At 40.1% G+C, this 27,037-nt stretch overlaps 2 protein-coding genes across 2 annotated transcripts in view; one reads left to right on the forward strand and one right to left on the reverse strand.

The window, feature by feature from the left end:
- LOC111143120 (origin recognition complex subunit 1) overlaps positions 1-10,962 on the reverse strand; it is a 28,440-nt gene extending 17,478 nt beyond the window's left edge. Inside the window, exons 1-6 of the mRNA XM_022496608.1 lie at positions 10,865-10,962; positions 7,370-7,488; positions 5,905-6,004; positions 5,154-5,281; positions 2,704-2,882; positions 1,240-1,558 (exon numbers count right to left, since the gene is read on the reverse strand). Coding sequence (XP_022352316.1) covers positions 1,240-1,558; positions 2,704-2,882; positions 5,154-5,281; positions 5,905-5,999 — 721 coding nt within the window. The 5' untranslated portion in view covers positions 6,000-6,004; positions 7,370-7,488; positions 10,865-10,962. The remainder of the gene's footprint in view (positions 1-1,239; positions 1,559-2,703; positions 2,883-5,153; positions 5,282-5,904; positions 6,005-7,369; positions 7,489-10,864) is intronic.
- A 233-nt stretch (positions 10,963-11,195) lies between these two features.
- On the forward strand, positions 11,196-24,525 carry LOC111143316 (pre-mRNA processing factor 38A). The gene is made up of 10 exons (XM_022496975.1): positions 11,196-11,467; positions 13,410-13,569; positions 15,076-15,197; positions 17,102-17,187; positions 18,117-18,227; positions 20,807-20,919; positions 21,459-21,485; positions 21,592-21,689; positions 22,154-22,202; positions 22,787-24,525. Exons 1-10 carry the CDS (start codon positions 11,338-11,340, stop codon positions 22,827-22,829), a joined length of 939 nt encoding a protein of 312 aa, XP_022352683.1. The 5' UTR covers positions 11,196-11,337; the 3' UTR covers positions 22,830-24,525.
- The last annotated feature ends 2,512 nt before the right edge of the window (positions 24,526-27,037 follow it).

Raw genomic sequence — 27,037 nt, forward strand, 5'->3', positions numbered from 1 at the left:
TAAGTCAGACAGAGAAAGACAAACACTGTATGATCTCACTTAAATGTGTAATCTAAATTTTAAAGATTTTATTTATGTTTGTCAGAGAGAGAGAGAGAGAGAGGGGATGCGTACAAGCAGGGGGAACAGCAGGCAGAGGGAAAAGCAGGCTCCCCACTGAGCCTGATTTGGGGCTCGATCCCAGCACCCCGAGATTATGACCTAAGCCAAAGTTAGATATTTAACCAACTGAGCCACCCAGGCACCCCTGGAATCTAAATTTTAAGGACTTATTTATTTATATTTTATTTTATTTAAAGATTTTATTTATATATTTGTCAGAGAGAGACAGAGCACAAGCAGAGGGAGCAGCAGGCAAGGGAGAGGGAAAAGCAGTTCCCCCACTGAGCAGGGAGCCCAATGTGGGGCTCCATCCCAGGATCCCAGGATCATGACCTGAGCCCAAGGCAGACGCTTAACTGGCTGAGCCACCCAGGCGTCCCTCTAAACTTTAAGAAAACAAAACCAAGCTCATAAATAAAGAGAACAGACAGGTGATCACCAGTCAAGGCATGGGTAAATGGATGAAGGAGGTCAAAATAAGTCACTCATGAGGATACAGTGTGCGTGGAGAGATAACGGCAACTATAGTTAAGAATACTGTTATTGCATACCTGAAAGTTGCTTAGAGAGTAAAGCCGAAACATTTTCACCTCAAGAAAAAAATATTTGTAACTATGTATGGTGAGAGATGTGAACAGATTATGCTGTGTATCTGAAACTAATATAATGCTATATGTTAATTATACCTCTCAATCTTTTAAAAAAAGGAAATTTTGACACCTGCTACAACATGGATGGTCCCTAATGACATTATGCTAACTTAAACCAGTCAGAAAAGGATGAATACTATATGATTCCACTTAAACGAGGTATTTAGAGTAGTCAAACTCAGGAAAAAAGAATGGTGGTGGTTGCCCAAGGATGGGAAATGGGGAAATGGGAAGCTATGGTCTAATGGCTACAGAGTTTCCATTGCAGAAGATGATGGGGATGGCTGTACAAAAATGTGAGTGTATTTAATGCCAATTAACTGTACACTTAAAAATGACTAAAATGGTAAATTTTATGTGTATTTCAATACCTGTCTACTCGGTACCTGGTCCACTGGGGCATTAACTGGATATTACAGCACGAGTTACTATTTTATCATTTTCCATTAGTCTCAGTATTGCCCACCGTGACCCATCTTGCACTTACCACTGAGCTCCAATCTCTTCTTTGCCTTTGGAGTGACAAGATGGGAAGGAGTTTGGCGAAATTTGGAGGTAGAGTGTCTTGATTCAATTCTTTTGATTGCATGCTCTGCTGTGGTCGAAGAAGGGCTTCCCAGGCCCTTAGTCTTGGCTCCCACAGGCTTCTGGCACCTAGGACTGCTTTCTTGTGGCCGATCAAACTCTGCAAATAGTTCTGGCGATAGTGGTCTGAATGTCTTCTCATTCCAAGATAGTTTCACAAAGAGTGTCTCCTCATTTCTCACATCCACAGGCATCACTTCATCTGGGCCTAAAGCTACTACCTGAACAGGAAGAAATGAGAACCAAATGAGCCAACAGATGCTTCATGAGAGCTATGATTAAAAAGCATTTACATCTACATCCCTACCTGGGATGTCCCTCTTCCAAACTAAAGAGGCATATTTCCAGACTCCTACTTATGGAGTATGATATCCATACCCCATGTTGCTTTCTTTCCCAGTCCGATCTATTCACTCACACCAAATTTCCCCACAACTTTTCTAAGCATGCTCCCCTGCTCGTCTCTAACGGCTCCTTGCTACTTCAAGATCTGATTATTACACTGGTTTTGGGGGCATTCTAAAAATGGCCCCACGTTACTTCCTGAGTGCTCAGTCCTCTTCCAGATGGCCTTCCATCACTATCTGAGATTGGCTTGTCACAGTCCTGCTCCTCTCCCCCATCATGCTCCCACCTAAATACCCCTCTTCCTTTCTAAATCAACCCATTTTGCTGTTTCAACTTGTATATCTGCCTTTTGCTCCTTCACTCTTTTAACTCAGAGACAAATTGTTTTGAGGCATATGTTATGCTGGACTCGTAGACTGGAAAAATCTGACTGGTCATGCCAGACCCAAGTCTCTCTGCCCTACCATTAAATCAAACTTGGGACCACACTTCATATCATATGATCCCCTATTTTGGGGGGCCTGAAGTAGCTCAAGAAATAACCTGTATCTTAGTCTCCAAACCAGTGTCTGCATTCATCCTGTAGTTCATTGGAACCTGATTTATCACAAAATCCCATAATACAAATTTGCCCTTAGCAACTAACACCCTTCGTACTGATCCACTTAAGGTGAAGTCCTCATTTAAGCAAGCGTATTTAGCCTCGCAATGCTTTGTGCCTGCCACAACCACAGCTAAATATAATTTCCCACCGAGATTCATTTGCTAATTTCCTGCTTATCCCTTGGGTCACAACCTAAATGTCACTTCCTCCAGGAGGCTCCTAACACATGCTAAGTGCTCTCGATAAATAATTTGTGGAGATGAAGTAGGCAGCAAGCAGAAAAGATAACAAACAGGAAAAAATTTCATTTCTGTGGGGTAAATTAGAGCCAGGAATGTTTCTGAGGTCATGCAGTTCAGGAGGCAGCCAGAAATAAGCTTCAAGATAGAACCCGAGTATCAAAGCATCACTTACCTCCACGTGGTCAATGATGGTCTCAGCACTAATGTTGCTGTTACAGGCAGGGTAATCATACCAGAATATCTCCTGTGCAGCAGGCTCCCGGCCTAGCAAATGCCGTTTACTGGCAGGAACTTCACAGAAACGGATAAACCACTGTACTCGAGCACGTTTCTTAGAATGAGGTTCAGAATCTAGACGGGATAGGTGAAAAAGGGAGATGCAAGAACATTTGTTAAACACTTCCTGTGTGGCTGACACTGTGCTAAGCACCTGATAATACTTGATCAACATATTTTTTTAAAGATGTTATTTATTTGACAGAGAGAGACACAGTGAGAGGAAACACAAGCAGGGGGACTGAGAGAGGAAGAAGTGGGCTTCCCACCGAGCAGGGAGCTCAATGCAGGCCTCGATCCCAGGACACCAAGATCATGATCCAAGCAAAAGCCAGAAGCCTAACAACTAAGCCACCCAGGCACCTCGATGAACATATTATTTTTAATCAGCACATTAACCCTACAAGGTAGGTACTATGGCTATCTCCCCTTAACAGACAAACTAATCAAGTTACAGGGACCTTAAAAAAATTTGCCAAAGGTTACAGGACCAACCAGCAGCAATCTGACTCCACCCAGCATTCATGTCCTTCTCACTTGGCTGGACTTCCTAATAAGGTTATTAGTCATCGAAGAAATTACAAAAGGCATTTGAGAGGAGAAATTCTAATCAGAGGCAGTGAACAAATCTTATAAATGAGTGACTATAAAGAGGACACCAAAAAACAGCAAAATAAAAATCTTGACAAAAACTAAAGCATCAGTCATTGAGGTGACTTCTGACAAACATATGCTTGCAATTTTTAGCTTTATCTTTGCAATATATCATCAACATCACTCTGTACCAGCATTCGGTCCAAGTGAAAGGGCATACGCTCATTAGTGCCACCATCGTCATCACCTCTCCTCTTCCCCAGCGCTCTTCAGAGAAAGACAAAAGAGCACCACAGACTCCAAACTCTAGACACAAACGCCTGTACCTTAAATACAAAAGCCCACAGTGCTGAGGTGCTCCCCCTGGTGGATATTCCTTTGATGAGGTTTTCCTCCCTTCTTGTCAAATACCCTTCCTATCTCTGTAACATGAAATATCTTCATCCTCTCACCATATCAGTTCCTTCTTGTAGGCATACAAACTGCCACAGGAATAACTGCCGCATCATTCCCCTCCTATCTTTTGGAAGACACAGTTTTGTGTATTTTCCATTTCTTTTTAATCCTCCTTTTAGAACTCTGTCCCATTCCCACCTTTCTGCACTCTTCTCTGCTTTGCAGAGCGTTAAAAGCTCAGGAAATCAGTTGAGGGCTGTGAATGCAGACATGCAGGCTCTACCTTCCCCTTTGTTCCTCCAGCATTAGGGGGAAGTAATGGCTTTCTGCACTTATTGATCTCTGGGAAATACCACCTTTTGTTCTTCCAGCCTTTTCAACACTATACACAGATCTAAAGTGTTTTTGTGTTCCTGACTGAACATCAGCTGATACACCTTCCCAATCCAGCTTACCTCCTCCCTTGTAAAAAAGTTACACTTGCAAAATTCTTCACTAACTTCCTCATGTTAAAATTAAAAGACAAGTTTGGGGGCGCCTGGGTGGCTCAGTCATTTAAATATCTGCCTTCGGCTCAAGTCATGATCCCAGGGTTCTGGGATCAAGCCCCCCTGCAGGGCTCCTTGCCCAGCAGAGAATCTGCTTCTTTTTCTCCCGCTGACCCTCCCTTCCGACTCGTACTCTCTCTCAAATAAATACGTAAAATATTTTTTAAAGATAATCTGTATTATAGTACAAATCACCTATTTCCCCCCAACTTCCTCATACTAAAATTAAAAGATAAGTCTGTATGATAGTGTAAATCACCTATTTTTCTTCCCCCTTCCTTTTGAACTCATCCTTTGTCCATTCCAAAAATCCTGCCTTAATGACCTTTTTTTTTTTTTTTAATTTTATTTATTTATTTGAGAGAGGAAGAGAGAGTGAGAGAGAGCATGAGAGGCGAGAAGGTCAGAGGGGGAAGCAGATTCCCCGTGGAGCTGGGAGCCTGATTCGGGACTCGATCCTGGGACTCTGGGATCATGACCTAAGCTGAAGGCAGTTGTTTAACCAACCAAGGCAGCTGTTTAACCACCCAGGTGCCCCTTAGTGACCATTTTAGCCCATTCCTAAAAATAATGAGAAAGCTAAATTCTCGAACCACTCCCCCAATCCCACTTTTACCCAATATTGCTCTAATGAGTAGAGAAGTTTACGAGGTATAAAATGGTATAGCCAGGGCTTAAATGACCCCACCTCAGAATCTAGAGCTCACGCCCTATATGGAGCTATGAACAGAGAAATCAGCAATCAAAAATCTTGCAGCTCCCAATTGTTCATGATAAGGAATGGTTTTCATTCTAGCCCCAAACTTACCATCTTCAAACAACTCAACCAATTTAGCAACATACGGATTTTCATCATCATCCCCTTCTATCAACACGAACTGTCCAACTTGGATATGAATCTCAGTCAGACCACCTTCCATTTTGACACTCATTTCTCTACGAAGGAGAGAAACATGTTAGGATATCACTTAGGGTAGACAACTTCAACGTACCCTCTGGGCGGATGAAAGTGCTTTCCAACTGGAAAATCTCCTAGTTTCTCTCTGATGACCAAGTATCCTACTAGGAAACCAGTTCACCCATAAAGTCATATGCAAGAAGAAATGAAATGGGTTGAATGAATTGTTTTAATGTGGATGGTTAATCCAGAGGCCTTAATATGAATGTTAACCTCTCTTAGTTATTGACAAAGAATAAAGGCTTCCCAAAGTATGAAACCTGCCCAATAACAGTATCAAAATTTTCAGAGACCTCTAGGGCTGAGAGGACATAGCAACAACAGTGCATCCTACCGTTATCATGCAGACACAAAGAACCCACTTTAAATAAACACAACATCATCACACATACCAAATTTTATTAACTTGACATGTCTTCCTCTATCACTGCTATAGTTATGCTATCATCTTGTACCAAATAAAACCCCTCCTTATAATCCATTCATATTTACTGTCCCTCAATTCTCAATCTAGAGTAACTGGAACAGGCTGGATATAAGTTAACAGTTTAGTGAGGAGAAGTTATTACTTCCAGGACAACCAACAGAGTCCAACACTCACTTGTAGGTGTGGTAGCGTAGTTTTTGGTCCAAAGACGGCTTGCCAATCCATGAATAAATTTGTCTAGTCTTCAGCCTTGTAGGGTAGCACGCCATGGTTCCTGTGTAGAAGTCACTAACTCTGAGTTAACATGACAATGCTCTGATGGATTCTAGCACACAGTCCTGCCTTCAATGAGTTTAGCCTTCTCTTCTGCTCCCATTACATTCCCGCAGATTTTAGAAAATATCTTGAGAAAAGTCAAACTTCATTAAGATTGAACATAGACAACTTATCCTCTATGTTATCATCTGCATATATCTTGTACTATGCCTTACCTCTTCCTAGGCAGGGTCAATAAGTAGGAAAAGAAACTTTAAGTTTTTTAGAAGTATCTACTAGCTACAAGGCACAATGATAGGTATTAAACATCTAACAACCTGAAACTAAAAGACAGTGATATACAGTTGTTCATATCTTCACAACACTTATAATCAAGATAGGGATAAAATATAAATGCACTAAAGGACAATAGTAGTGTGAAAAGTCAAGAGATGGACGCAGAGAGACTATTGCAAGTTAGAGGACCAGGTCTTGTGGCTGTTCGGGTAGCAAATGCTTCCTATAGGGGTTTTCTAAACTGAATATTGAATAGTAAGTAGCTATCGGTAACATTTATTTTTTTTAATTTTTTCTTTAAGATTTTATTTGTTTATTTGACAGAGAGAAAAAGAGAGAGAGCACAAGCAGTGGAAGCAGCAGACTCCCTGCTGAGCAAGGAGCCTGACGGGGGGGCTTGATCCCAGACTCTGGGATCATGACCTGAGCTGAAGGCAGAGGCTTAACACACTGAGCCACCCAGGTGCCCGCTAATCTATTATCTAAGTTTAAGTAATTAAGATAATAAATCTTTCCTCTAAATTAACTGCTGTTTTTATGGGAGCTAATATTTGACAAAAGAATTTTTTTCTTTAATCTGTCTGACAGAATTACTCTGAATTACTGATAGATGAACAAAAATTTCAGTCTGTGTTGAAAACAACAGAATTTTAATTAGCATATTGATATCCTGATTAAACAACCTTGTTTCCTGAAGTTCGGTAGCATTATGTCTTATTCTCTACTCTACAGGAACATTCTGACCTACAAGATTGTCTGCTTTTAAAAAAGGTATTTTTTAATCTACTTTGAGGAAACTAATTATAAAAAGAAGAAAAAATGCTAAGTCATTAGTAAATACACAGCTTACAAATGATGTCTGAATGATTGCTTTACAGAGCATTAAGAGTACTATATAATTCACAACATGGTAGTATTAAAATCAGTTTAATTTTAATTAAGTACATCACAGAAATGAACAAGAGCAATGACTCATGTCAAATAAAAAATGAATTTGGATTCTTATATTCAATAAGCGTTTGGTAAAATTTAGGAGAAGTGTTTGAATTTCAATAAGCATTCGAGGAAATACATAACACTAACTTACCTTACAATAAATATTCCTTTTAATGGATGATCTGTCAGAAGTAAACTTGGTAACAGTATTGTCAGAAGTAAACTTGGAACTTTTCACTTTTCCACAATGCAATCAGGCAAAATAGGCTACTGAGAGAACAAAAGATGCAAATCAATTACAATTCTCACTAAACTCTGCCATTAAAAAAACAAAACAAAACTGGAAAATCACTGAGAGTGCTTTGTAGCAAATGGGTTATCTCCTAGAAAACTGTCTACAACTCCTGCATAATCTAATTATAGAATAAATACCTGATTTATCACTTCGACTATGATACTTGACTACACCGAAACAATAATCTCATTTTTTCATACCCCAAATTGGCAAACAGAAGGACTAACGCCATTCCTATAAGGTTCTCATGTATACCTAAGAAAATCAAATCCATGCTCTCAACTCTTAAATCAAGATGATATTTAACCCTACTAAAGCAGGCATCCTCCTGCAAAAACCACTCCAAGATAAAATTTAACATTCCCTTTCTAGACCATGCACTGTGTTCAATGAGACCAGCACATGGACATATATGTACAAGGGTGGGTGATTTACCCTAGGCTGAGCAAGTAGGGATATTGCAAGAAAGACTATCTGGGCTTGGACATAAAACCTGCCTCACCCTGGTCTAGCACTCTGCTCCAGGCCTGCTTTTCCAAACCTCAAAAAGGCCAAAGTTGTTGTGCCCTCAGACTTAATATACCATTGCTGTTCTCTCTTTTTGCATATCTTTTCAGGGATGGCTCAGGTCCCCACCTCAACAAAACTTTCTCAGATAGGCCTTCACTGATACCCAATGGAAATTTATCTTCACACCATCTTATACTGTCCCTCGGGGTCATATTTCATTATACCACCCTATGATCAAAGCAATAACATTACTTTCTTATTTATTGTACTTCCTACGCTAGAATGTTAACTTTCAAAAGCACGGATCTTGGGACCTTGTCTATCTTGTTTGTAACTGCATTCCCAGAGATTAGGTTAAGACTTGGCAATAAAATAGGTGAATGAATGAATGAATGAATGAATGAAAAACAAACTGGTTTTAAAAATCATTAGGGCAGTAGCAAGTGTGGTAAGGACATAGAACAGCCAGAACCCTTCCAGAACTGCTGGAAGGCATTTAAGCTGGTAAAACCACTTTGAAAAATGGGCAGTAGCTACCAAAGCTAAATATACGCACATCCTATGACTCAGCAATTTCAACATACTATACCCAGCAGAAAAACATACATACCATCAAAAGACATGAACCAAAATGTTTGTAGCCGCACTATACAGCAATGAAATAAACCAACTACAAATGCACAGGGCGGCGGTGGGGGGTGGTGGTGTACAAAATAACAATGAGCTAAAGAAATCAGGCACCAGAAGAAATCATACTATATTGATTCCATTCACATAAAGCTTAAAAATAGGTTAAAAGTAACCCATGGTGTTAGAAGTCAGAACAGAAGGTAACCTAAGTGACTGAAAGAGAGCACAGTGGGGAAGGGACATGTTTCTGGAATGCTGGTCCTGTTTCTTTATCTGGAAGCTGGTTACACAAGTATGTTCTCTTCAAGAAAGTTCATTGACTAGTACATTTATGATATCTGCACTTGTCGGTATTTAGTTATTTTTCAATGAATAGTTCAAACAATTAATCAAGAATCCTTCTATAGAGGCAGCATAAGGATGTCAAGCCTCTTTGTACTGTTACCCTACTTTCTTACTTCAGGACCCAGGATTTCATCTCCCCCACCATTAGCAGAGAGATTACCCAAGAGGGATGTTGAACGGGGTGGAAAGGCAGGTCTGACTTGGTGGAGCAATGGATTTGCTTCTAGGAGATAACCACCGACAGGCTCTTAATTGTTGCAGATACCAGAAATCTTGAACAGACACACCACCAAGTACAGGGTGCCACACCCAAGGAAAATATAAGGGAATTGCGGTAAAAATGATAGCAGGTATGTACTGAGCCAATATGACAGAAAATGGAGTCAAAACGCTATCTCATTTAATGCTCAAAATAACCTGAGTCCAATGCTAGTACATACTAAGTGCACATCAGACTCTCAATAATAAATATTTGCTGAATGAAAGTTAAGTGCTATGAGCACTTCAAAATGATTAACTTGTCCCAATGGTACAGAGGATGGCACAGTCTTAATTCGAAGCCTGAGCAGCCAGATTCCAATGACTCTAAACCACTTCACCTTACAACACCTGTGTAAAAGTGAATAATGTTAACATATGCCTGAGAGAACATGCTTCTGGTAGCTTACTACAGTAAGTTAGGCTTCCCAGCCACTAAGTGGGAAGTCAAATGGACCTCAATTTCCTTACCCACAAAATGGGGATAATAATAGAACCTTTTTTTTATTCAACCAACATATATTAACCACCCAATGTGTGCCAGGCACTATTCTTGGATTTAAGTGAGAAAATGCAAAATGGCAAATTTACTTCCTCACTTCCTTAATCCCTTGCATTTATTTGTAAGAGACCGTGGATCTTAAAAAAGAAAAAAGAAAAAAGAAAAAGAATTTGAGGAATGTTAGGAAACTCACAATTCACACAAAATTTTGCACTTAATTTCAGGGATTCATAAACCTTCTAACAACCACATATTACCCTCTGTTACGTTAAAAACCGTTGCAGAAAGACTTGGTAAATGGTGCTCTCACATCGGAAACCTCCGTTGGCATTCGCAAGTACCCCATACCAACACCGAAGAGGGTACCATTTTTACAGACAACTAAAATCGAAAACTGACATATCTAATCATTGCAGTTTCACAGACAGTAGACCACGATAAGAATCTCACATCTCATGCCTCTAAGTCCAGTGCTTTTTCCAATTATGAAAATTAGAAGGCGCTTCTACTCTAGGGTTAGAATGAAGGAAGTAGAAGACATGCCTTTAGACTTCTCTCCTAGAAAGAAGGTGGATGAAAGTCCCGCAATTAAGAGAGCTCACCTGGGAGTAGGTTGGAGGGGAGACTTGGGTGGGAGCCAGGCCCCTTACTCACAAAAAGCGACCTAGACAAGTCTCTCTGGGCTCAATTGCTACATCCGTAAAATGGGGTAATAACTCCTGCTGTTCTGCCTTCCCTGTGGTTCTTGGTTCACGACGCCTCAAAGGAGAAAGACGGAAAAGCTTCACAAGGTCAAAGCAGATAGGAGGGATGGTTAAGATCATTAATGGGAATCTCAGGGCGCTGGGGGTAGGGATGCTCACGCTTCTCGGTTGGCTTCCGGTTTCCCGAACTACAACCCCTCAGTCCCCGGCGAAGCGGGAAGCCTTTTACAAATCGGGATGTGGAAAAGAAAAATGCTCCTAATGGGCTTACAACAGTACCTGGCACTTAACAGGGGCTTAGTAAATATCTGCTGAATGAATCAATCAATGACTGAGTCCACAGAGAACTTCTCCAGTCTTGCCGGCTCAGATTCCACTCCAGCCCCGTAATGCCACACTCACCGGGCGCCGAAGCCCTCTGCTCCCACCGTCTCAGCTCCAAGAGTTCGTGGAGCCGCAGCAACTCTAACCTGCCCCCGCTGGACTCCTCTTAAAGCCACTGGCCGCACGCCACAGTCAAAGCCGGCGCCTAGCTAAGAAAGAAGGTGGAGAAAAGAAAATTTCGCGCCAAACGTCGTGGCTCCGCCCCCAGGCTGTCCCCGAGTTTCGTCACCAGCCAGTCCTTCAGCCCCGCCCACACGGGAGGGGATGCACGTCGTACGTCCGCCAACGTGCAGCGGCCATCATTGATTCGGTCGGCTACGCTGTTCACGGAAGGAAGTTCCTTTCCTTACAGCATTTCCGGTACCAAGATGGTGGCCTGAGTCCTTTAGAGCGACTTTTTTCACGCTTCGCAGTCCCTCTTAGATGTTTTTTTTAACCTGGATGTGACGCATTGAAGGACCCGACGGAAATAGAACTGAAGGCGTTCTAAAATGGCGAACCGTACGGTGAAGGATGCGCACAGCATCCACGGCACCAATCCTCAGTATCTGGTGGAGAAGATCATTCGGACGCGAATCTATGAGTCCAAGTACTGGAAAGAGGAGTGTTTTGGACTGACGGGTGAGCGGCAGCGCGCGGACCCTCCTCCCCCGCCTTGTGGCCCAGTTCTCTTAACTGGGAGCTACTGGGACTGGCTCCCGGGTGTGTGACTGGAGGGGAATCTGTCAGTCATTCAGAAAAATCTGAGTACCTACTGTGTGCGTAGTTTTGTGTTGCGCTTCGGAGACACAGTCTACTGCTGTCTTGTTCTAAAGCGTGTCTGTGCTGGGTTCTCTGGGGGTTTCCATGTTTAATGTAATCTGCAGAGTTCCCAAGCACTCAGGGACTCTGAAGTTCTTAAAGGAACTTTAACGTACCCGAAACCCAGTTCAGGGTCTTACTGTCCCTAAATCTGGACCATTTGCAGTATTTCCACGTTCGGGCCTTAATACAGATAGGAGTTCTTCAGAAAAGGCTTCCAGGTAGTCTTTCAGTCTTTGAATTCTGGCTCTGCATTTTAGTAGCTCTGTTATCCTAGTGAACCATGTCTTCCTCTACTGTAAAAGGAATAATGCCCATCCCAAAAGGTTGCTGTAAGGATTAAATGCCATAAAGTATAAAAAGTATGTGGTATGGTTACAAGTATATATTTTAAGAAGTACTCAGCAGTTGTAGTGGTGGTGCTAGTTGTTAACCACTGTTAACTATTCCTGTGCCTGTACTGTTGTTGCCACCACCATTAGCTGTTGTGTCCATGGAAACATCATATTGTTTTTCTCTGAGTTCCTGAAATTTTGGAGTCATGTCAATTTCGGATAAATTTTGGGACCTTTTCTCATTACATAGTTCGCTCCTTGGATGATCTCCACACTGCAGTTACATCTTATATGTAGATGCCTTCAAATTTACCTCTCCATCCCAGATCTCTAAGATCTAAATTCCAAGACATGCCAACTCAGTATGTCCAAAAGTGAACTCATGACCTTTTTCCTCCAATGCTGGATTATGTTCCCTTGATCTATAATTGTATTGCATTCTGCATCTTATTTCAACTATTCATCACACCTAAAAAAAATTTTTTTCCAGTGCTTTCTACCTTGCCAGACTGTAAACTCTGTAAGCGTTGTAATTTTGTCCTTCTTTTCCCTCTACCTACATCTTCAGTATTTAGTACCTGGCTATAAGTTTGATTCTCACTATAGCCCTGAAACTTTGTACTTTTATTATTCAGATTTGAATTGACAGTCTAAAAAGGAAGTAAGGTAAAATGGCTTGCCCTAAGTTCACACAGCTAGGGTTTGCTTTTGAAAAAATTGTGGAAGGTTATTATCCCCCTTCTGTAAATGACATTTGCCCAAGGTTATGTAGCTATTGAATCATTTGCTGTTATTGTTTCTTTTAACTCAGAACCTGGCTGTTTTTCTCCAAACATAATGGTGACAGGCATGGACTCTGAAGTTAAGACTGCTTACATGTAAATGCAGCCCCTGCTCCTCCCAGGCTGTGGACCCTGAGCAAGTCACTTAACCTTTCTTTTTTTTTAAGATTTATTTATTTATTTGACAAAGATTACAAGTAGGCAGAGAGGCAGGCAGAGAGAGAGAGGAGGAAGCAGGCTCCCTGCTGAGCAGAGAGCCCGATGTGGGGCTCGATCCCAGAACCCTGGGATCATGACCTGAGCCGAAGGCAGAGGCTTTAACCCACTGAGCCACCCAGGCACCCCAGTCACTTAACCTTTCTTAGCCTTCATTTTCCCTTAGCTGAAAACAGCCTCAGTGCAGGAACTTTGTGGCTAATTGCATTAAATGAGATAATATGATATGCTTAGCAGAGTATCTGGCATATCCTCATCTTTCAGTATATATTGGCTGTTATTATTACTATTAATACACAGTTGTTCTTATATTAAATTGTTGATTAGTATTCAGGAGCACCAAAGCTTGAACTAGCTTATCACCACTTCAGACTGGGATAAGCTTGGCCCTAATTTGAGATGCCACTTTGTTTTTGCTTTTCTTTTCAGCTGAACTTGTAGTCGATAAAGCCATGGAATTGAGGTTTGTGGGTGGTGTCTATGGTGGCAACATAAAGCCAACTCCCTTTCTGTGTTTGACCTTGAAGATGCTTCAAATTCAGCCTGAGAAGGATATCATTGTAGAGTTTATCAAAAATGAAGATTTCAAGTGAGTAAAATGTTGATTCACTAATATAAAAGCTTCAGTTTCAGTGGTCCAGAATTTGGCTTTGGTTAAGAGGAGTGAAAGCAATGTATCTTGTTATTTTGTGTGTTCTGATTGTATTGATCTTCTCTATTACATTCTCAGTCCTGGTAACTACCCCTTGCCCCCAAAAAGCATATCACAAGTTCACTGAACATATATTAAGCAGAAGTGAGTGCCTAGTATGTTGGTAGTACTGGATGCTCAAAGATGAAGAAAACTACATAATGTGGTAGATAAGTGGGAAAACTTTGGTGTAGGTGGAGGTTCGTGTCCAGGCTCGTGTCCAGCCATGTCCAGACTTACTGTGACCTTGGAGAAGTTACATTTTGTGAGCTTTACTTTCTTTACTTGTAAAATGGAGATGATGATACCAATTCAAGATTGCTGTGACGGTTAAAGAAGATAGTGCTGTATATCTCACAATACAGGGCCTACTGCATGGCAGATATCCCCAAAATATCTGCTGCTCATATTCTTTTATTTTTTATTCTCAAGGAGTTCACAGACAAGTACAGGAGGCAGATAGAGTAGATTATGTGTTACCCTCTAAGGGATTTACATGTAATAATTTAACCTTCACAAGAACCCCGCAAAATTATTATCCCTGTTACACAGGGGAGGAAACTTGGCACAGATGAAGTAATTTCCTCAAAGTCAAACAGCTAGTAAGTGGCAAAGCTGGCTTCAGTGTTCAGATTCTTTTCTACTCCATTCTGTTTGTCATATAAAGAAACTGTTCAGTTTCAGATGTCTACTTGTCATTCTAAGTGGAGAATTTGAGTGGGTAGTTGGATAGAGGAGAAAAGAAAAAGGAAATTTTACAAAACATTAACAGCTAGAGAATAGCTCTTACTAGGCACTTACTATGTGCTATATGCTGTGCTTAGCACTTTACACAGATTTCTCACTAAACCAGGCCAGCAAATTAGGTACTATTATCTCCATTTTACAAGGATTGAGATAGCAAGTAACTTGCCTAATGTAACAAAGCCAGTAAGTAATGGAATCAGAATTGTAACCCAAAGGACTTTTTTTTTTTTTTTTCCCAGAACCAGCACACTGTGCTGCCTAGGAACAGAACATCTATATGTATTATTTCTTGTAGTGTTAAGTAAACATACCTTATATGTTGTTATTAAATTCAGTATCTCATTTGATTCTTATAGTAATTCTATGAGATAAATAGGTTCTATCTTAATGTTATACAAGATATAATAGACTCTGAAAGTTGAGCAACATGTCCCAAGTTCCCGTAGCCAGTAAGTGGTAGAATGGGTACTTGTAACCCAGAACTCCGTATTTTACCTTTCGCTGCCTCATGTTTCCTCTAAAATTGCAGTTCTCTCATCTGCCAAAGAGGAGAAATAACTTGTACATCCACTGCTGTCATGAGAAAAGCCAGGTATGAAATTCAAGAACAAGAACTTTTTAGGATGGCTTATTGTTTTACTGTCCTCTATCTTTCAGGTACGTGCGTATGTTGGGAGCACTTTACATGAGGCTGACAGGCACTGCAATTGATTGCTACAAGTACTTAGAGCCTCTCTACAACGACTATCGAAAAATCAAGAGCCAGAACCGAAATGGGGGTGAGTATGGTACCAATTGTTTGGACCTTCCTCCCTGAACCAGTTTTTATTTCACCAATATTTCTATCTTTATTGTAACATACATTGTGAATGCTCTTCATCCTTTTTGTTACTGTCTTCATTTCAGTTTCTCCCTCTGCTGCATGGAGTACTCCATTAGACTCCTAGCTTCCTGTTGGTCTTACCCAATCTACCCGTCTGCCTACCTTTCCAACTGCATCTTTTTTTTTTTTAAGATTTTATTTATTTATTTGACAGACAAAGATCACAAGTAGGCAGAGAGGCAGGCAGAGAGAGGAGGAAGCAGGCTCCCTGGCTGAGCAGAGAGCCCAATGTGGGGCTCGATCCCAGGACCCCCGGGATCATGACCTGAGCTGAAGGCAGCGGCTTTAACCCACTGAGCCACCCAGGCGCCCCTCCAACTGCATCTTATGTCAATTCCAGCCTTGCGTTATTTGCTCCCTCCACATGTGCTCCATCCCATATGATCTGCCTCCATGACCTCTGAAAAAGCCTTCCCCAAACCTCCCAAAGTTAGTTTTCCATATGTTCCATCATCGTGGTTATTTTTAATGGCCTCTTTTCTAGTGCTGTACTACTCACCACAGTATAGATTAAGTATACTCATACTTATGTAGGAATCTTACTGAAAAATAGTAAGTATATCCAAAGGGGGCAGCTCCATATATTTTACAAAGATCTTTTCTGTGGTAGAGGGGGATTCAGTGTAATGCAATCAAAACCTTTTTCTTCTCACTGAGTGTCATAACAGAAGATTAGTAACATTTGCCTTTTACCTCTACATGTAACATTAAGCAGAAGGTCAAGAATTTGGTATTTTAATGTAAACTTTTATTCACTTATTAAGTGCCAGTGTGATGCCAGGTATTGTGCTATGTACTGGAAATAAGATGGTGAACAAGATGGACATGGTCATGGCCATCATGGAGTTACTTATGTTTATATTATGTTAAATTGAGATGGGATTTTTCAACCTATTGATAATTTGATACAGATGATTCTGTTGTGGGGAGCTGTCCAGCCCATTGTAGGATATTTGGCCATATCCCTGGCCTCTGTCCACTAGATGCCAGTAGCAACCCCACTAGTTGTGGGTGGCAAAGTTAACCCCTGTTTGAGAACCACTGAACTAAGGTAATGTTTACTATAAAAATTCTGAAAAGCTATTACTTCATTTACCATATAAGGTACATGCTCTATATTTAGAAACACTGTGTGTTCACATGAGAAGTTGTACTTGACTTACAGGATCTGTTCAAGAACATCAGCCCTGGGTGCCCGGGTGGCTCAGTTAGTTAAGTGTCTGCCTTCGGCTCAGGTCATGATCCCAGGGTCCTGGGATCGAGTCCTACATCAGGCTCCCTGCTGAGTTTGCTTCTTCCTCTCTCATGTTCTCCCTCCCCGCTGCTCATGTTCTCTCTCTCTCTTATGCGGGTCTCTCTCAAATAAATAAAATCTTTAAAAAAAAACAAAAAAAAACACATCACCCCTATACAATTCAGAACTGTGTGTGCTTCCTTTTGTGTTGTGTCTCCTGCTAATTGGGACAGCTTCACTTATTCTTTTATGCCCAGCTCCAAGAAGGGGCCTGGCATATAGATGCCTTCAGTAAAGATGAGCTGAATGAAGGTAAGTGATGATGACAAGGCTATGAATGGCTGTAGTTTGAGCCCACGTCTGTCAGTAATCCCTTCTCGGTAACTGCCAGACTGAATGGCTTTACTAGTAAATGTGCAGGGAAGGGAGGCTCCAGAGGATTCACACTTTCTATACCAAGTACTTTTTATATATAGACATTTTACATATAGAGACTTACACTTCTTTTACTTGTTGGCTACATAAACTTATTTCCAAGTTGCCTGAGCTTATGATTGTTCTTCCAGAGTTTGAACTGATGCATGTAGATGAGTTTATTGATGAACTGCTCCACAGTGAAAGAGTCTGTGACATCATTCTACCCCGGCTACAGGTAAGAGATAAAGATCTCTTATCAGAGTCTCCCTTCTCTCCCCAAGACAGGGAGACAGACAAGTACACATATACAATAAAACACTGAAGACCATGGATGTCAGGGGTCCCCTTCCCACCCCCCCAAGGATCATCTTAATAAGTAGTCTTTTTAACGTATGAAAAAGGTAACTGGGAGAGGAAAACAGATAAAGTATATGAAGGGTAGGGCTTTAAAAGTGAGTAACACCGGAAGACTTTCTTGTTTAAAATGTTATATGAAGGAAATTGTAGGATGTAAAACAGGTAAGAGGGTCAGGAATAGTAGATGAGATCTTAACCTCTTAAATGTCACCTTTATAACCCTGCTCCTTTTCCTAGTAATAAATGATTATCCATGAAGCGCCTTTCAGGAATGGGTTTTGCAGAGTATTATTTTAAAACTACTGTTGTAAAATACAAAGGGAAAAATGATACAGTAGGTTACCAAAGGAGAAAGGGAATGAATGATCTATAATGGAGATGATGGAGCAGGGAATTAGAAGATTAAGTTTCTGTTGTTATAGCTGACTAGCTGTGGAACCTGGTTTTCTTTTCCCATCTATAAAATGGGGAAATTAGGCTACTTCAGTGGTCTTTAAACTACTCTGTGGGACTGTTTTAAGGCTGCTGAGAGGAATAAGAGGAGACAGCCCCACATATTCCAACCAGAGTAGCTCCTTTTTTCTCTAATTACATATTGGGCTTGAGAGTGAGATTTCACTTGAACAAGGGTTTTTTTTTCCCCCTTTTAAATGGCTTTATTAAGGTACAGTTGACATACATTAAACAACACAAATTTATAAGTATGTACAATTTTGTAAGTTTTGCCATATGTATATACCCTTGAAACTGTCCTCACAATCAAGAATAGTGAACAAGGCCCCCTGACTTTCATCATACTTTCTCTAGAAACGCTATGTGCTAGAGGAAGCTGAGCAGCTGGAGCCCCGGGTTAGCGCTCTAGAAGAGGACATGGATGATGTGGAGTCCAGTGAAGAGGAGGAAGAGGAGGATGAGAAGGTCAGGTACCTGGGAGCTTAAGGGCTGAAGGAGGGATAAATTTGGGGAGGGGATGGGAGAATGGTCCTTCCCCTTTTGTTTACAGTTTAATTTTTAACTTTCTTTAGCCAAAAAATACAGTATTTATCATTAAGAGTATAGGCATTGGAGTTAAATCTCAGCTCTCCATAATCTTGTGCAAATTAATGTCAGTAAAGCAAGAAGAATGATACCTTTCTCTTAGGATTTTATGATTAGACAATACATATAAAGCCCTTCACATACATTGGGACATTATAATTGACTCATAGCTGGTAGCTATTAAAACAAATACTTGGAACAAAAATGATACTGTTTAGAGTTGAACCTATCCTAAGGAGTAGGCTTAGTTTAGGGGAAGAAAAAACCTACTACATGATCATGTTCTTTACTAGTTAAAATGCTGAAAAGTTGAAAGCAACCTAGCTGTCAGGGAGCAGTCAGGTAAACTATCATCACCTCAACAGACTATTAGCCAAAGCTGTTATGAAAAGTATATGATAATATGGAAATACATATGGTTAGAAAAGAAGGATCTGAAACTATTCAATGTATCCAAAAAGGCTAGGGGGAAATACAAGAAATGCTGGTTTGTGGGTACTGGATGTAAATGGAAAGTGTGGCTCTGAGCCATTAGGCTCCCTTCAAGGTGAGTACAAAAGGAAGCATTATCTTAGAGTTCATAAATTTAAAGCCAAGCAATGCTGAGGTGCTCTTCTGTGGTTAGTGAACCAAAAGTAGGCATTCTGTTTTTCCTTTTTTTATTTTTATTTTTTATTTTAAAGATTTTATTTATTTATTTGACAGAGATCACAAGTAGGCAGAGAGGCAGGCAGAGAGAGGGAGGAAGCAGGCTCCCTGCTGAGCAGAGAACCTGATGCGGGGCTCGATCCCAGGACCCTGAGATCATGACCTGAGCCAAAGGCAGGGCCTTTAACCCACTGAGCCACGCAGGCGCCCTGTTTTTCCTTTTTTTAATGGAAAACTTCAGCCACTTACCAAAGTGGAGAGAATGTGCCTCCCTTTACCCACTGTCTAGCCTCTATATCAACTCGGCCATTTTACATATTTCTGTACCAAACTGTCCCCACCCCACAATTTTCTTGACACAGATCACAACCATCATGTATTGCATTCATATTTCAGAAAAGGCCTGAACATGATACTGCTTGTCACCCCCACATCAACAGTAATTTCTTAAAATCAAATATTCAGTATTGAAACTAAAATCATACTGTAACTAGAATTTAAATAAAACTTGAAACAAGGAAAAAAATATTTATTCACATTTCCCCAATTGTCCTATATTTTTTAATAGTTTGAGTGGTCCACAAATCAAGTCATATTATTATGTACAGATTTTTACAATCTGTATTTTTTTTATTGTGTCCCTGTGAGGTCACTTAACATGTTCACTTGTCCCTTGTTATCTTCTGTAAACTAATTCTTAAGAGCTGGAGGCTTAATTGTATTTGAGGTTTTTGTAGGCTTTGGAGTAGAGCAACACTACTTCATAGTACTGATGTCTGTTCCCCCCAGGGTGAGCAAAGCCTGCCTCTCTTTTGTTTTATTAGGAGCTACGGTGCCTAGATGATCTCTGCCTAGACCCGTTAGGGATTGTGAAATGGTGATATTCTAGTTTGTTTTTTGGGGTTTTTTTTTTTTGATCATTTGTTACCTGTAACACTGCTATAAAGAGAAATCTCCTAAATGAATATTTAGTTTTTCATAGGTATAGTTGATAGAGAAAAGGTAAATATTGGATTATTTCTCAATCAGTTTTTTAAATAATGAGCTGACTCCATAGTATCCTCCCAGTGTGATGAGCTTTTGTCCTTGGTAACATTATAAACTGAAGGATTTAAGCAGATTGGATGTGGTTTTGAACCATCATAGTCCTTGTTGATGCTGAAATTGTCCCCTCTTTGGCCAATGGAGGGCAGTCCCCAAGTTGACACATGAGACTGATAGAATCATCGTAGTCTCAGACGACTTATCTTCTGATGTATGTTCTGTTCATGTTTTGTAAGCTGCTGTCCCCAACCTGAAATTAGCCATTTTTCCAGGGAGCCCTTGCTTTCATTTACAGGGAAAATGATACTTAGATACCACAATCTGGGCACTATAAATGCTCACTGATATGGTTTGGTCAGCATTTCTTGGTCTCTAGAGTTGGCAGACCCAGAGGAAAATTTTAAAATTAAAGTATACTTTATACAATCTTACTGATTTTACATCTGTATCTCCTTTCACATTGAAAATCTAGCTTCTGAAGGAGAAATGCACAATTACTTAGCTCTGACTCTTCTCACAGTCGCATTCTTCTCACAAAGTCCCAGAATAATGGTACCAACACTAGAACAATAGTGGGAATACTGGAAACAGTTCAGTTTTTTTATTTGGAGGTTGTTTTTGTCCTTAGGGTTATCTATGTATTCATTGTGTTTAAAGTCACTTGAAGGTAGAATTTGGGACAGGAAAAGGAGCGCGTATGTACTTTCCCTAAGTGGTTCTCTGTAAGTCTGTGCTCATCACTGACCTACTATACATTTCTTTTCCAGTTGGAGAGAGTGCCATCACCTGATCACCGCCGGAGAAGCTACCGAGATTTAGACAAGCCCCGTCGTTCTCCCACATTGCGCTATAGGAGGAGTAGGAGCCGGTCTCCCAGAAGGTAAGGCCCTACTCTTTGGCCTCTGTTTGCCTGATGCAGTAATTGCTATAAAACAACCCACAAAACCTCCGTGTCAGACAATAACTGTTTATTTAGTTCATAAGTCTGCAGTCAGTGATTTAACCTGGGCTTGGATAGGCAGTTTAAGTTCATGAACCTGTTTTGTGATCATCTGTTGGCTACTATAGGATGGCTTTTAATGAGGCAACTAATTAATGGGGCAACTCTTCTCGTCTGTGTATGTGTGTCTCATTCTAGGCTGGGTTAGGCATGGTCTCAGGGCAGTGGCAGAATTCAAGAGCAGACAAGCTCAATGATGCAAATTTCCTTCCAGTATCATGTTGGTATCACATATGCAAATAGCCCATTGGCCAAAGCAGGTCACATGACCAACCCCAGACTTAGAGTGGGAGGGTGCTAATAAAAAGTTACAGGACTAAGGTCATGGATAACAGAAATGGGTGAAGAATTGGAGCAATTTTTGGAATCTACAACTGCAGTGCACCTACTAAGGTTCTTCCTCTTTTCTTTTTGTACAGGCGGAGTCGATCTCCTAAAAGGAGGAGGTGGGCCTTTGGTTGATTTGTAATGAAATACAGGGCTTTGGGGAGGAGGGTGCTGTTGTGGTGAGTATAATGTCAGATAAAGGGATCTGACCAATCATTTCCATAGCCCCTCCCCTCGCCGAGAAAGGCATCGGAGCAAAAGCCCAAGACGTCACCGCAGCAGATCTCGAGATAGACGGCACAGATCCCGCTCCAAGTCCCCAGGTACAGCATTTGGGCCTTTTGCTGTTGGTGGTCTTAAAGAAATACAGTTAAGTACTTAGCCTCACTCCAGTGCAATAGCCTGCTTAAAAGGAAGTGAGAATAGAGTTCACATCTTTACTTTCTCTTATAAGCTTTGCTGAAAGAATTGAACTTCAGTTCTTTCATCTGAAATTACAGGAATAAGACCTTACATAGTGGTAAAAATACTCAATGTGATACGCACTTCCTATGCATTCAGGGGTTATGGCTAATTTCACAAACATAACCCCTGAATGCATAGGAAGTGCGTTCAGTTCTTCTGACACTCCCCCATAAACACACACAGTTCAGAAAGGTGCTACCAAGAGGTGTGTCTAGCATAAGCCAAAAAAATACGCCAATGAAAGGGATTGGGCGAAGTGAAAATGACAGCGGAGGTGGTGGTGGATAGAATAACGCTCATCCGGTGGCCTTTTCTTCCCCAGGTCATCACCGTAGTCACAGACATAGGAGCCACTCAAAGTCTCCTGAAAGGTATGGACTGACCTTTAAGAATTTTTTCTTAATTCAGAAATCAAAGTTCCAGTCACACAACTAAGTTAGACCTGAAATTTTGTTTTGATGCGGTATTTAGGAATTTCCCTTTTTTACATTATAAAATTGGCCCATTGTCTTAAGAATTACTAGAATTATGTATCTGTTTTATGTTATTTCGTTTTTTCCTTGTAGAATTGCAGTTTTGATAGTGGGCATGAGCTTTGGTCTCAGGAGACCTGTGGTTAAATCCCAACTTCAGACACTTAACAGCTGAGTGACATTGGACAAATCACTTTCTTTTGATAAACTTTAATTAGAAATTATTGCTATATGCTATACACTGTCAGGTGTACTCTTAAGCTCTCAGAGATCATTTCCTCAGTGGTAAATTTTGGATAGTAATACCTCACTCAGTGTTGCTCTAAGACATAACACCAAGCACATTTAATGAATATTGGGTATCCTCTCTATCCCCATCAGTATCGGCATACCCCATCTTACTCAAAAGTTCTTGCCTAGCTCCTTGAACAGCTGTTATTAAATTTATGTTAATTTATGATTCATATGTGTTACCATTTCAGATCTAAGAAAAGCCACAAGAAGAGCCGGAGAGGGAATGAGTAATGGACTCTGTTTGGTTTTAGTCCAAATGGCCACCTGTGGATCCAAAAGCATCTATGTGGAAGGATTAAGATCTACTCCCCAGGCAGCTATGAGAATATTTTAGCTCTTTTTAACCAAGTTTCTCCACTTTTTTTTCCTTATATGAAAGAGGTGCTGAGTTTTGTATCTCTGAATCATATTTCACATTTGAGGGATAGTGCTTCCCAAGGGCTGCTTTGGACCCCTTTGTGCAACCAGCCTTGACGGTACTCAAATTTATAAGGTTAGAAAGGACTTGAGGGGTAGAGAGGATGAATGATGAGGATGGATGTAGCTGCCTGTTGACCCTTTTGTTAATTAAATTTTATACACCCATTTTCCATTTCTCTGTAGTTTAGTTTTGTTTTGCTCCATTATGGGAACTGTTCTGAGAATCCTGAGATTTGTGCTGCTGCTATTACACTCAAAAACCAAATCAGTAAAAACCTATTACCTCCGTTTCTCCCTCTCCCCAGCAGGACCATGTAGTAATAATAGCATGAGAACTGACGAGTTAGCAGCAGCTTTGTAAGAAGAAAAGAATGCATTCAAATATAAGACTTCTCTGGATCATTTAATCCAATTGCATCAAACAGTTCAAACAATGAAACTTAATACCTTTTACACAACATTCTTAAATGATATTTCTTCTTCCCCAGGAGCCTTGAATTCGAGGTTATGGTGCTCAGCCTTTATCTTGTAAGCACTGACATTATCCAAGTATAGTCAGTAGCAGTAGGGCAACAAGACTGAAAAAAGAGGAAAGGATCTAATACTGCTTGGGGTTTTGACCTGAACTGCTAGAAAATAATGCCATTCATTCACAAAGCTACAAAATATAACGGGAAGAGGCCAGGCTTTAGAGAGGCATGTGGCAAAAGTTGTGTTTGTAAAGAAAGTGTTGCATTCAGTTTATCCTAAAGTGTAATTAGAGGCTGCTATGGTATAACTAGATAAAGCCCAGGTTGTTAGAAATAGGAAATGGAGTTGAGCATAGTGACCTAACCCAGAATTGACAACATTGAGGAATTAAATGGGATTTAAATGGGATTAAATGGGATTGCCCAGGAAGTGTTTTTGTAAGAAAGCCAACAACAGAATCATTGGCAACACTCGACACTGGTGAGAGGGAAGTAGTGCAGTTAACCAACTGAAAATGGAAATGAACCATTCAGAAAGGTGGTAGAAGTAGGAGACAGTATGGCAAAGAAGCTAATAGTCTGAGGATTCAGAAGCAAAATAAGAAATGCAAAGTGTCCATGGGCACTGATAATCAAGAAGGTGTTGGGATCTTTGCTAGTTCAGTCTACCAGTACTTACCTTTCCTCCTTTCAAAAGGGAAAAGTGAAAAAAAGGAGTGGGGGAGGGGGAGTGTTTTGACTTTCTGCAGCTCTAGACCCAGTAAGGATTATGAAGACCAAATGCCTCATAGGATCCAGCTTCTTGGGAAGTTTTATCTGGTCATACATTCTTTTGTTTGCTATTGAACTGAAGGACTTTTGCAGCAATATTAAATAAAGCATTTTGGGATATTTGAGATTTCATATTCTTCAATGATTCCTCTCCTGATAATACTTCAGCTAATAAAAGTTGACCATAAGGGTTCTTGTTATCCATTAGACAACTATATATAGGACTGCCTTTAAGAATTAAATATAAACACCTCTATTTACATCTGTTATTGAGTCCTAACAGTTATTTGTTTCTTTTCTTTTTTTTCCCCTAGCAGTTATTTCTTTACCAAAGTGATTTAGATGTAAAGAAATGTCTTCTGGATTAATGACCTATGGACCAACAAAGTTAACATCCAGTATATTGTTAAAAATATTCACTTTAAAATATAAGATTAAAAATTTTTAAAAAAACCCCAACAACTTTTAATAACAGAAATAAGCATTCTCAAACTATAAATTTAGTGCATACTTACTCAGGTATATAGTGAAATCTGAACCAAATTACGGCTAACACAGCCAACTTATAGCAGGAAGCAGATTATTCTCATTCTTTCATTGCTTCAGAGAGCTAAGAGTTCTTGAGTGGGATATGTTGAACATCTCTCTAGAGACTGATTTGGTAAATTACAGAATTCCAGAGAAGATGGAGCTTAAGGACAAACTTTGCTGAGGGCAATTTCTGTCATCTATCTGCTAACGTACTAGGTGAGGCCCTAGAACTGTAGCTTTGTAACTGACTAACCAGTATTAAGGAACACTTTACATTTTACCTCTGTACACATATATTCTGTAACTGAAATTTTGGGGAAAAAATATCCCTTATTTAAAATGCATTCTGATATTTCCTCCACAGTATTTTTTTTTTACTGTATTTTTAATATTTGGTGTAAACCACTAAATTTATTTCACTTCCCACAATTAATTTGGTGAAAGTCTTCCAACATAACAACACAACTTTTAAAGCTCATTCCACTAGCCCCTTTCTGTTACTTCCATTATATAACTGATCTATGTACCACCTAAGGTTAAATAAACAGTAATCAGAAAGAATGCTCACAGATGCGGGTCACTCCCTACAGAAAGTTAAAATAACAAGTTCTCCACAGACGGAAAAAACACCATAACAAAGCGATGATTAAAAATGCAAAGTATAGGGGCGCCTGAGTGGCTTAGTAGTTAAGCATCTGCCTTCAGCTCAGGTCATGATCCTGGGGTTCCGGGGTCCTGGGATCAAGCCCCAGGCTCCCTGCTCAGCCAGAAGCTTGCTTCTCCCTCTCCCACTCCCCCTGCTTGTACTCCCTCTCTTGCTGTCTCTTGTTTCTGTCAAGTAAATAAACAAAAATCTTTTAAAAAAAAAAAAAAAGCAAAGTATACAAGTTCAAAGATGATATTAAAAGGTAAGGGATGGAAAATAAGCTTGCAGAACTTAAATGAAGATTTGAAAAGCTGAAGAAATTAAAGCCTTATTAGATGACAGTATAAAATAAACATAAAGCATAGAGAAAATAGGCTGGAGGAAATAAAAATGGAAAATAATAAACGTAAAAGCTACAAAGGTAATAAAACACATGAAATCCTATGTATGCATAATTCACATTCCTGATGAAAAGAACTGAGTAAATGAGATGTCCGGATACAAGAAAATTTTTCTAAAATAATAAAAGAATAATCTATCAAATATCCTGATGAATTTAAGATATAAAGAATTACAGGGACATAGAAGCAGAAAAATCAAGTCCTAAATAATGAAGGGGGTGGAAATCAAGCTGGTCTCATCTTAGAGCAAACTTCCTAAGGCAGTGAAGCAAAAAGGCTCTAGAGGTCTGCGGAAAATAGTGACAAGAATTTTATACCTAGCTAAAGCTATTTTCTCTAAAATGTAAAGAGAATGGGAATACTAAAAAAAAACTGCCTGATAATGAAATTCATCCAATAAGAATCAAATTAAGGACTTTGAAAAAAGAAGCCATAAAAGGAGTGGTGTCAAAAATTCTAAAGACCAAATAAAAATAATGGGAAATAATTTCAGGGCTCAACTTATACGTGAACAATATCTATGTAAAAAGTAATATAAGCAAGAAGTAGAGGAACTATTAAGTTTGCTGATTACATTTTTCATAACAGGAGTCGTTTCTAATTAAAACATACATGAGAAGTAGGAAATAACTCTAGCCTCTTTAGTGTTTTCTGTAATTGTCCTTAATTTTAAGAGGAATCTTTTAGAACTACCATAGAAAAAACTTCAGAAGTTGAGCATTTCTTTCACTTTTTGTTAAGTCCAAGTAAAATTAATTTGCTATATTTAGTAAACATAGTATATGAGCCCACTTTTGTATGTATGTATGTCTATGTTTAAGATAGTTGGGGATGGAGGGAGGCACCTGGCTGGCTCAGTTGGAAGAGTGTGTGGCTCTTGATCTCAGTCAGGAATTCGAATCCCATGTTGGATGTAAAGGTTACTTAAAGAGAGGTGGAATGAATGAAGTTCATCAGCTCTTAACAGTATCTATTTCTGATGGATGGACTTGTGTGCGATTTTTTTTTTTAAAGATTTTATTTATTTATTTGACAGAGATCACCAAGTAGGCAGAGAGGCAGGCAGAGAGAGAGGGGGAAGCAGGCTCCCCACTGAGCAGACAGCCCGATGTGGGGCCTGATCCCAGGACCGTGGGATCATGACCTGAGCTGAAGGCAGAGGCTTTAACCCACTGAGCGACCCAGGTGCCACCTTTTGTG

Source organism: Enhydra lutris, unplaced genomic scaffold, assembly GCF_002288905.1.
Source record: "Enhydra lutris kenyoni isolate GAN:26980312 unplaced genomic scaffold, ASM228890v2 scaffoldscaffold9, whole genome shotgun sequence".
NCBI classification, from domain to species: domain Eukaryota; kingdom Metazoa; phylum Chordata; class Mammalia; order Carnivora; family Mustelidae; genus Enhydra; species Enhydra lutris.

Excerpts from the sequence above, each read along its gene's own strand:
- LOC111143316 (XM_022496975.1), top strand. The coding sequence starts at position 11,338 with ATGGCGAACCGTACGGTGAAGGATGCGCACAGCATCCACGGCACCAAT. Across the intron at positions 17,188-18,116 it reads TCATTCTACCCCGGCTACAG|AAACGCTATGTGCTAGAGGA; the intron begins GTAAGAGATAAA and ends TACTTTCTCTAG. Across the intron at positions 18,228-20,806 it reads AGGAAGAGGAGGATGAGAAG|TTGGAGAGAGTGCCATCACC; the intron begins GTCAGGTACCTG and ends TTTCTTTTCCAG.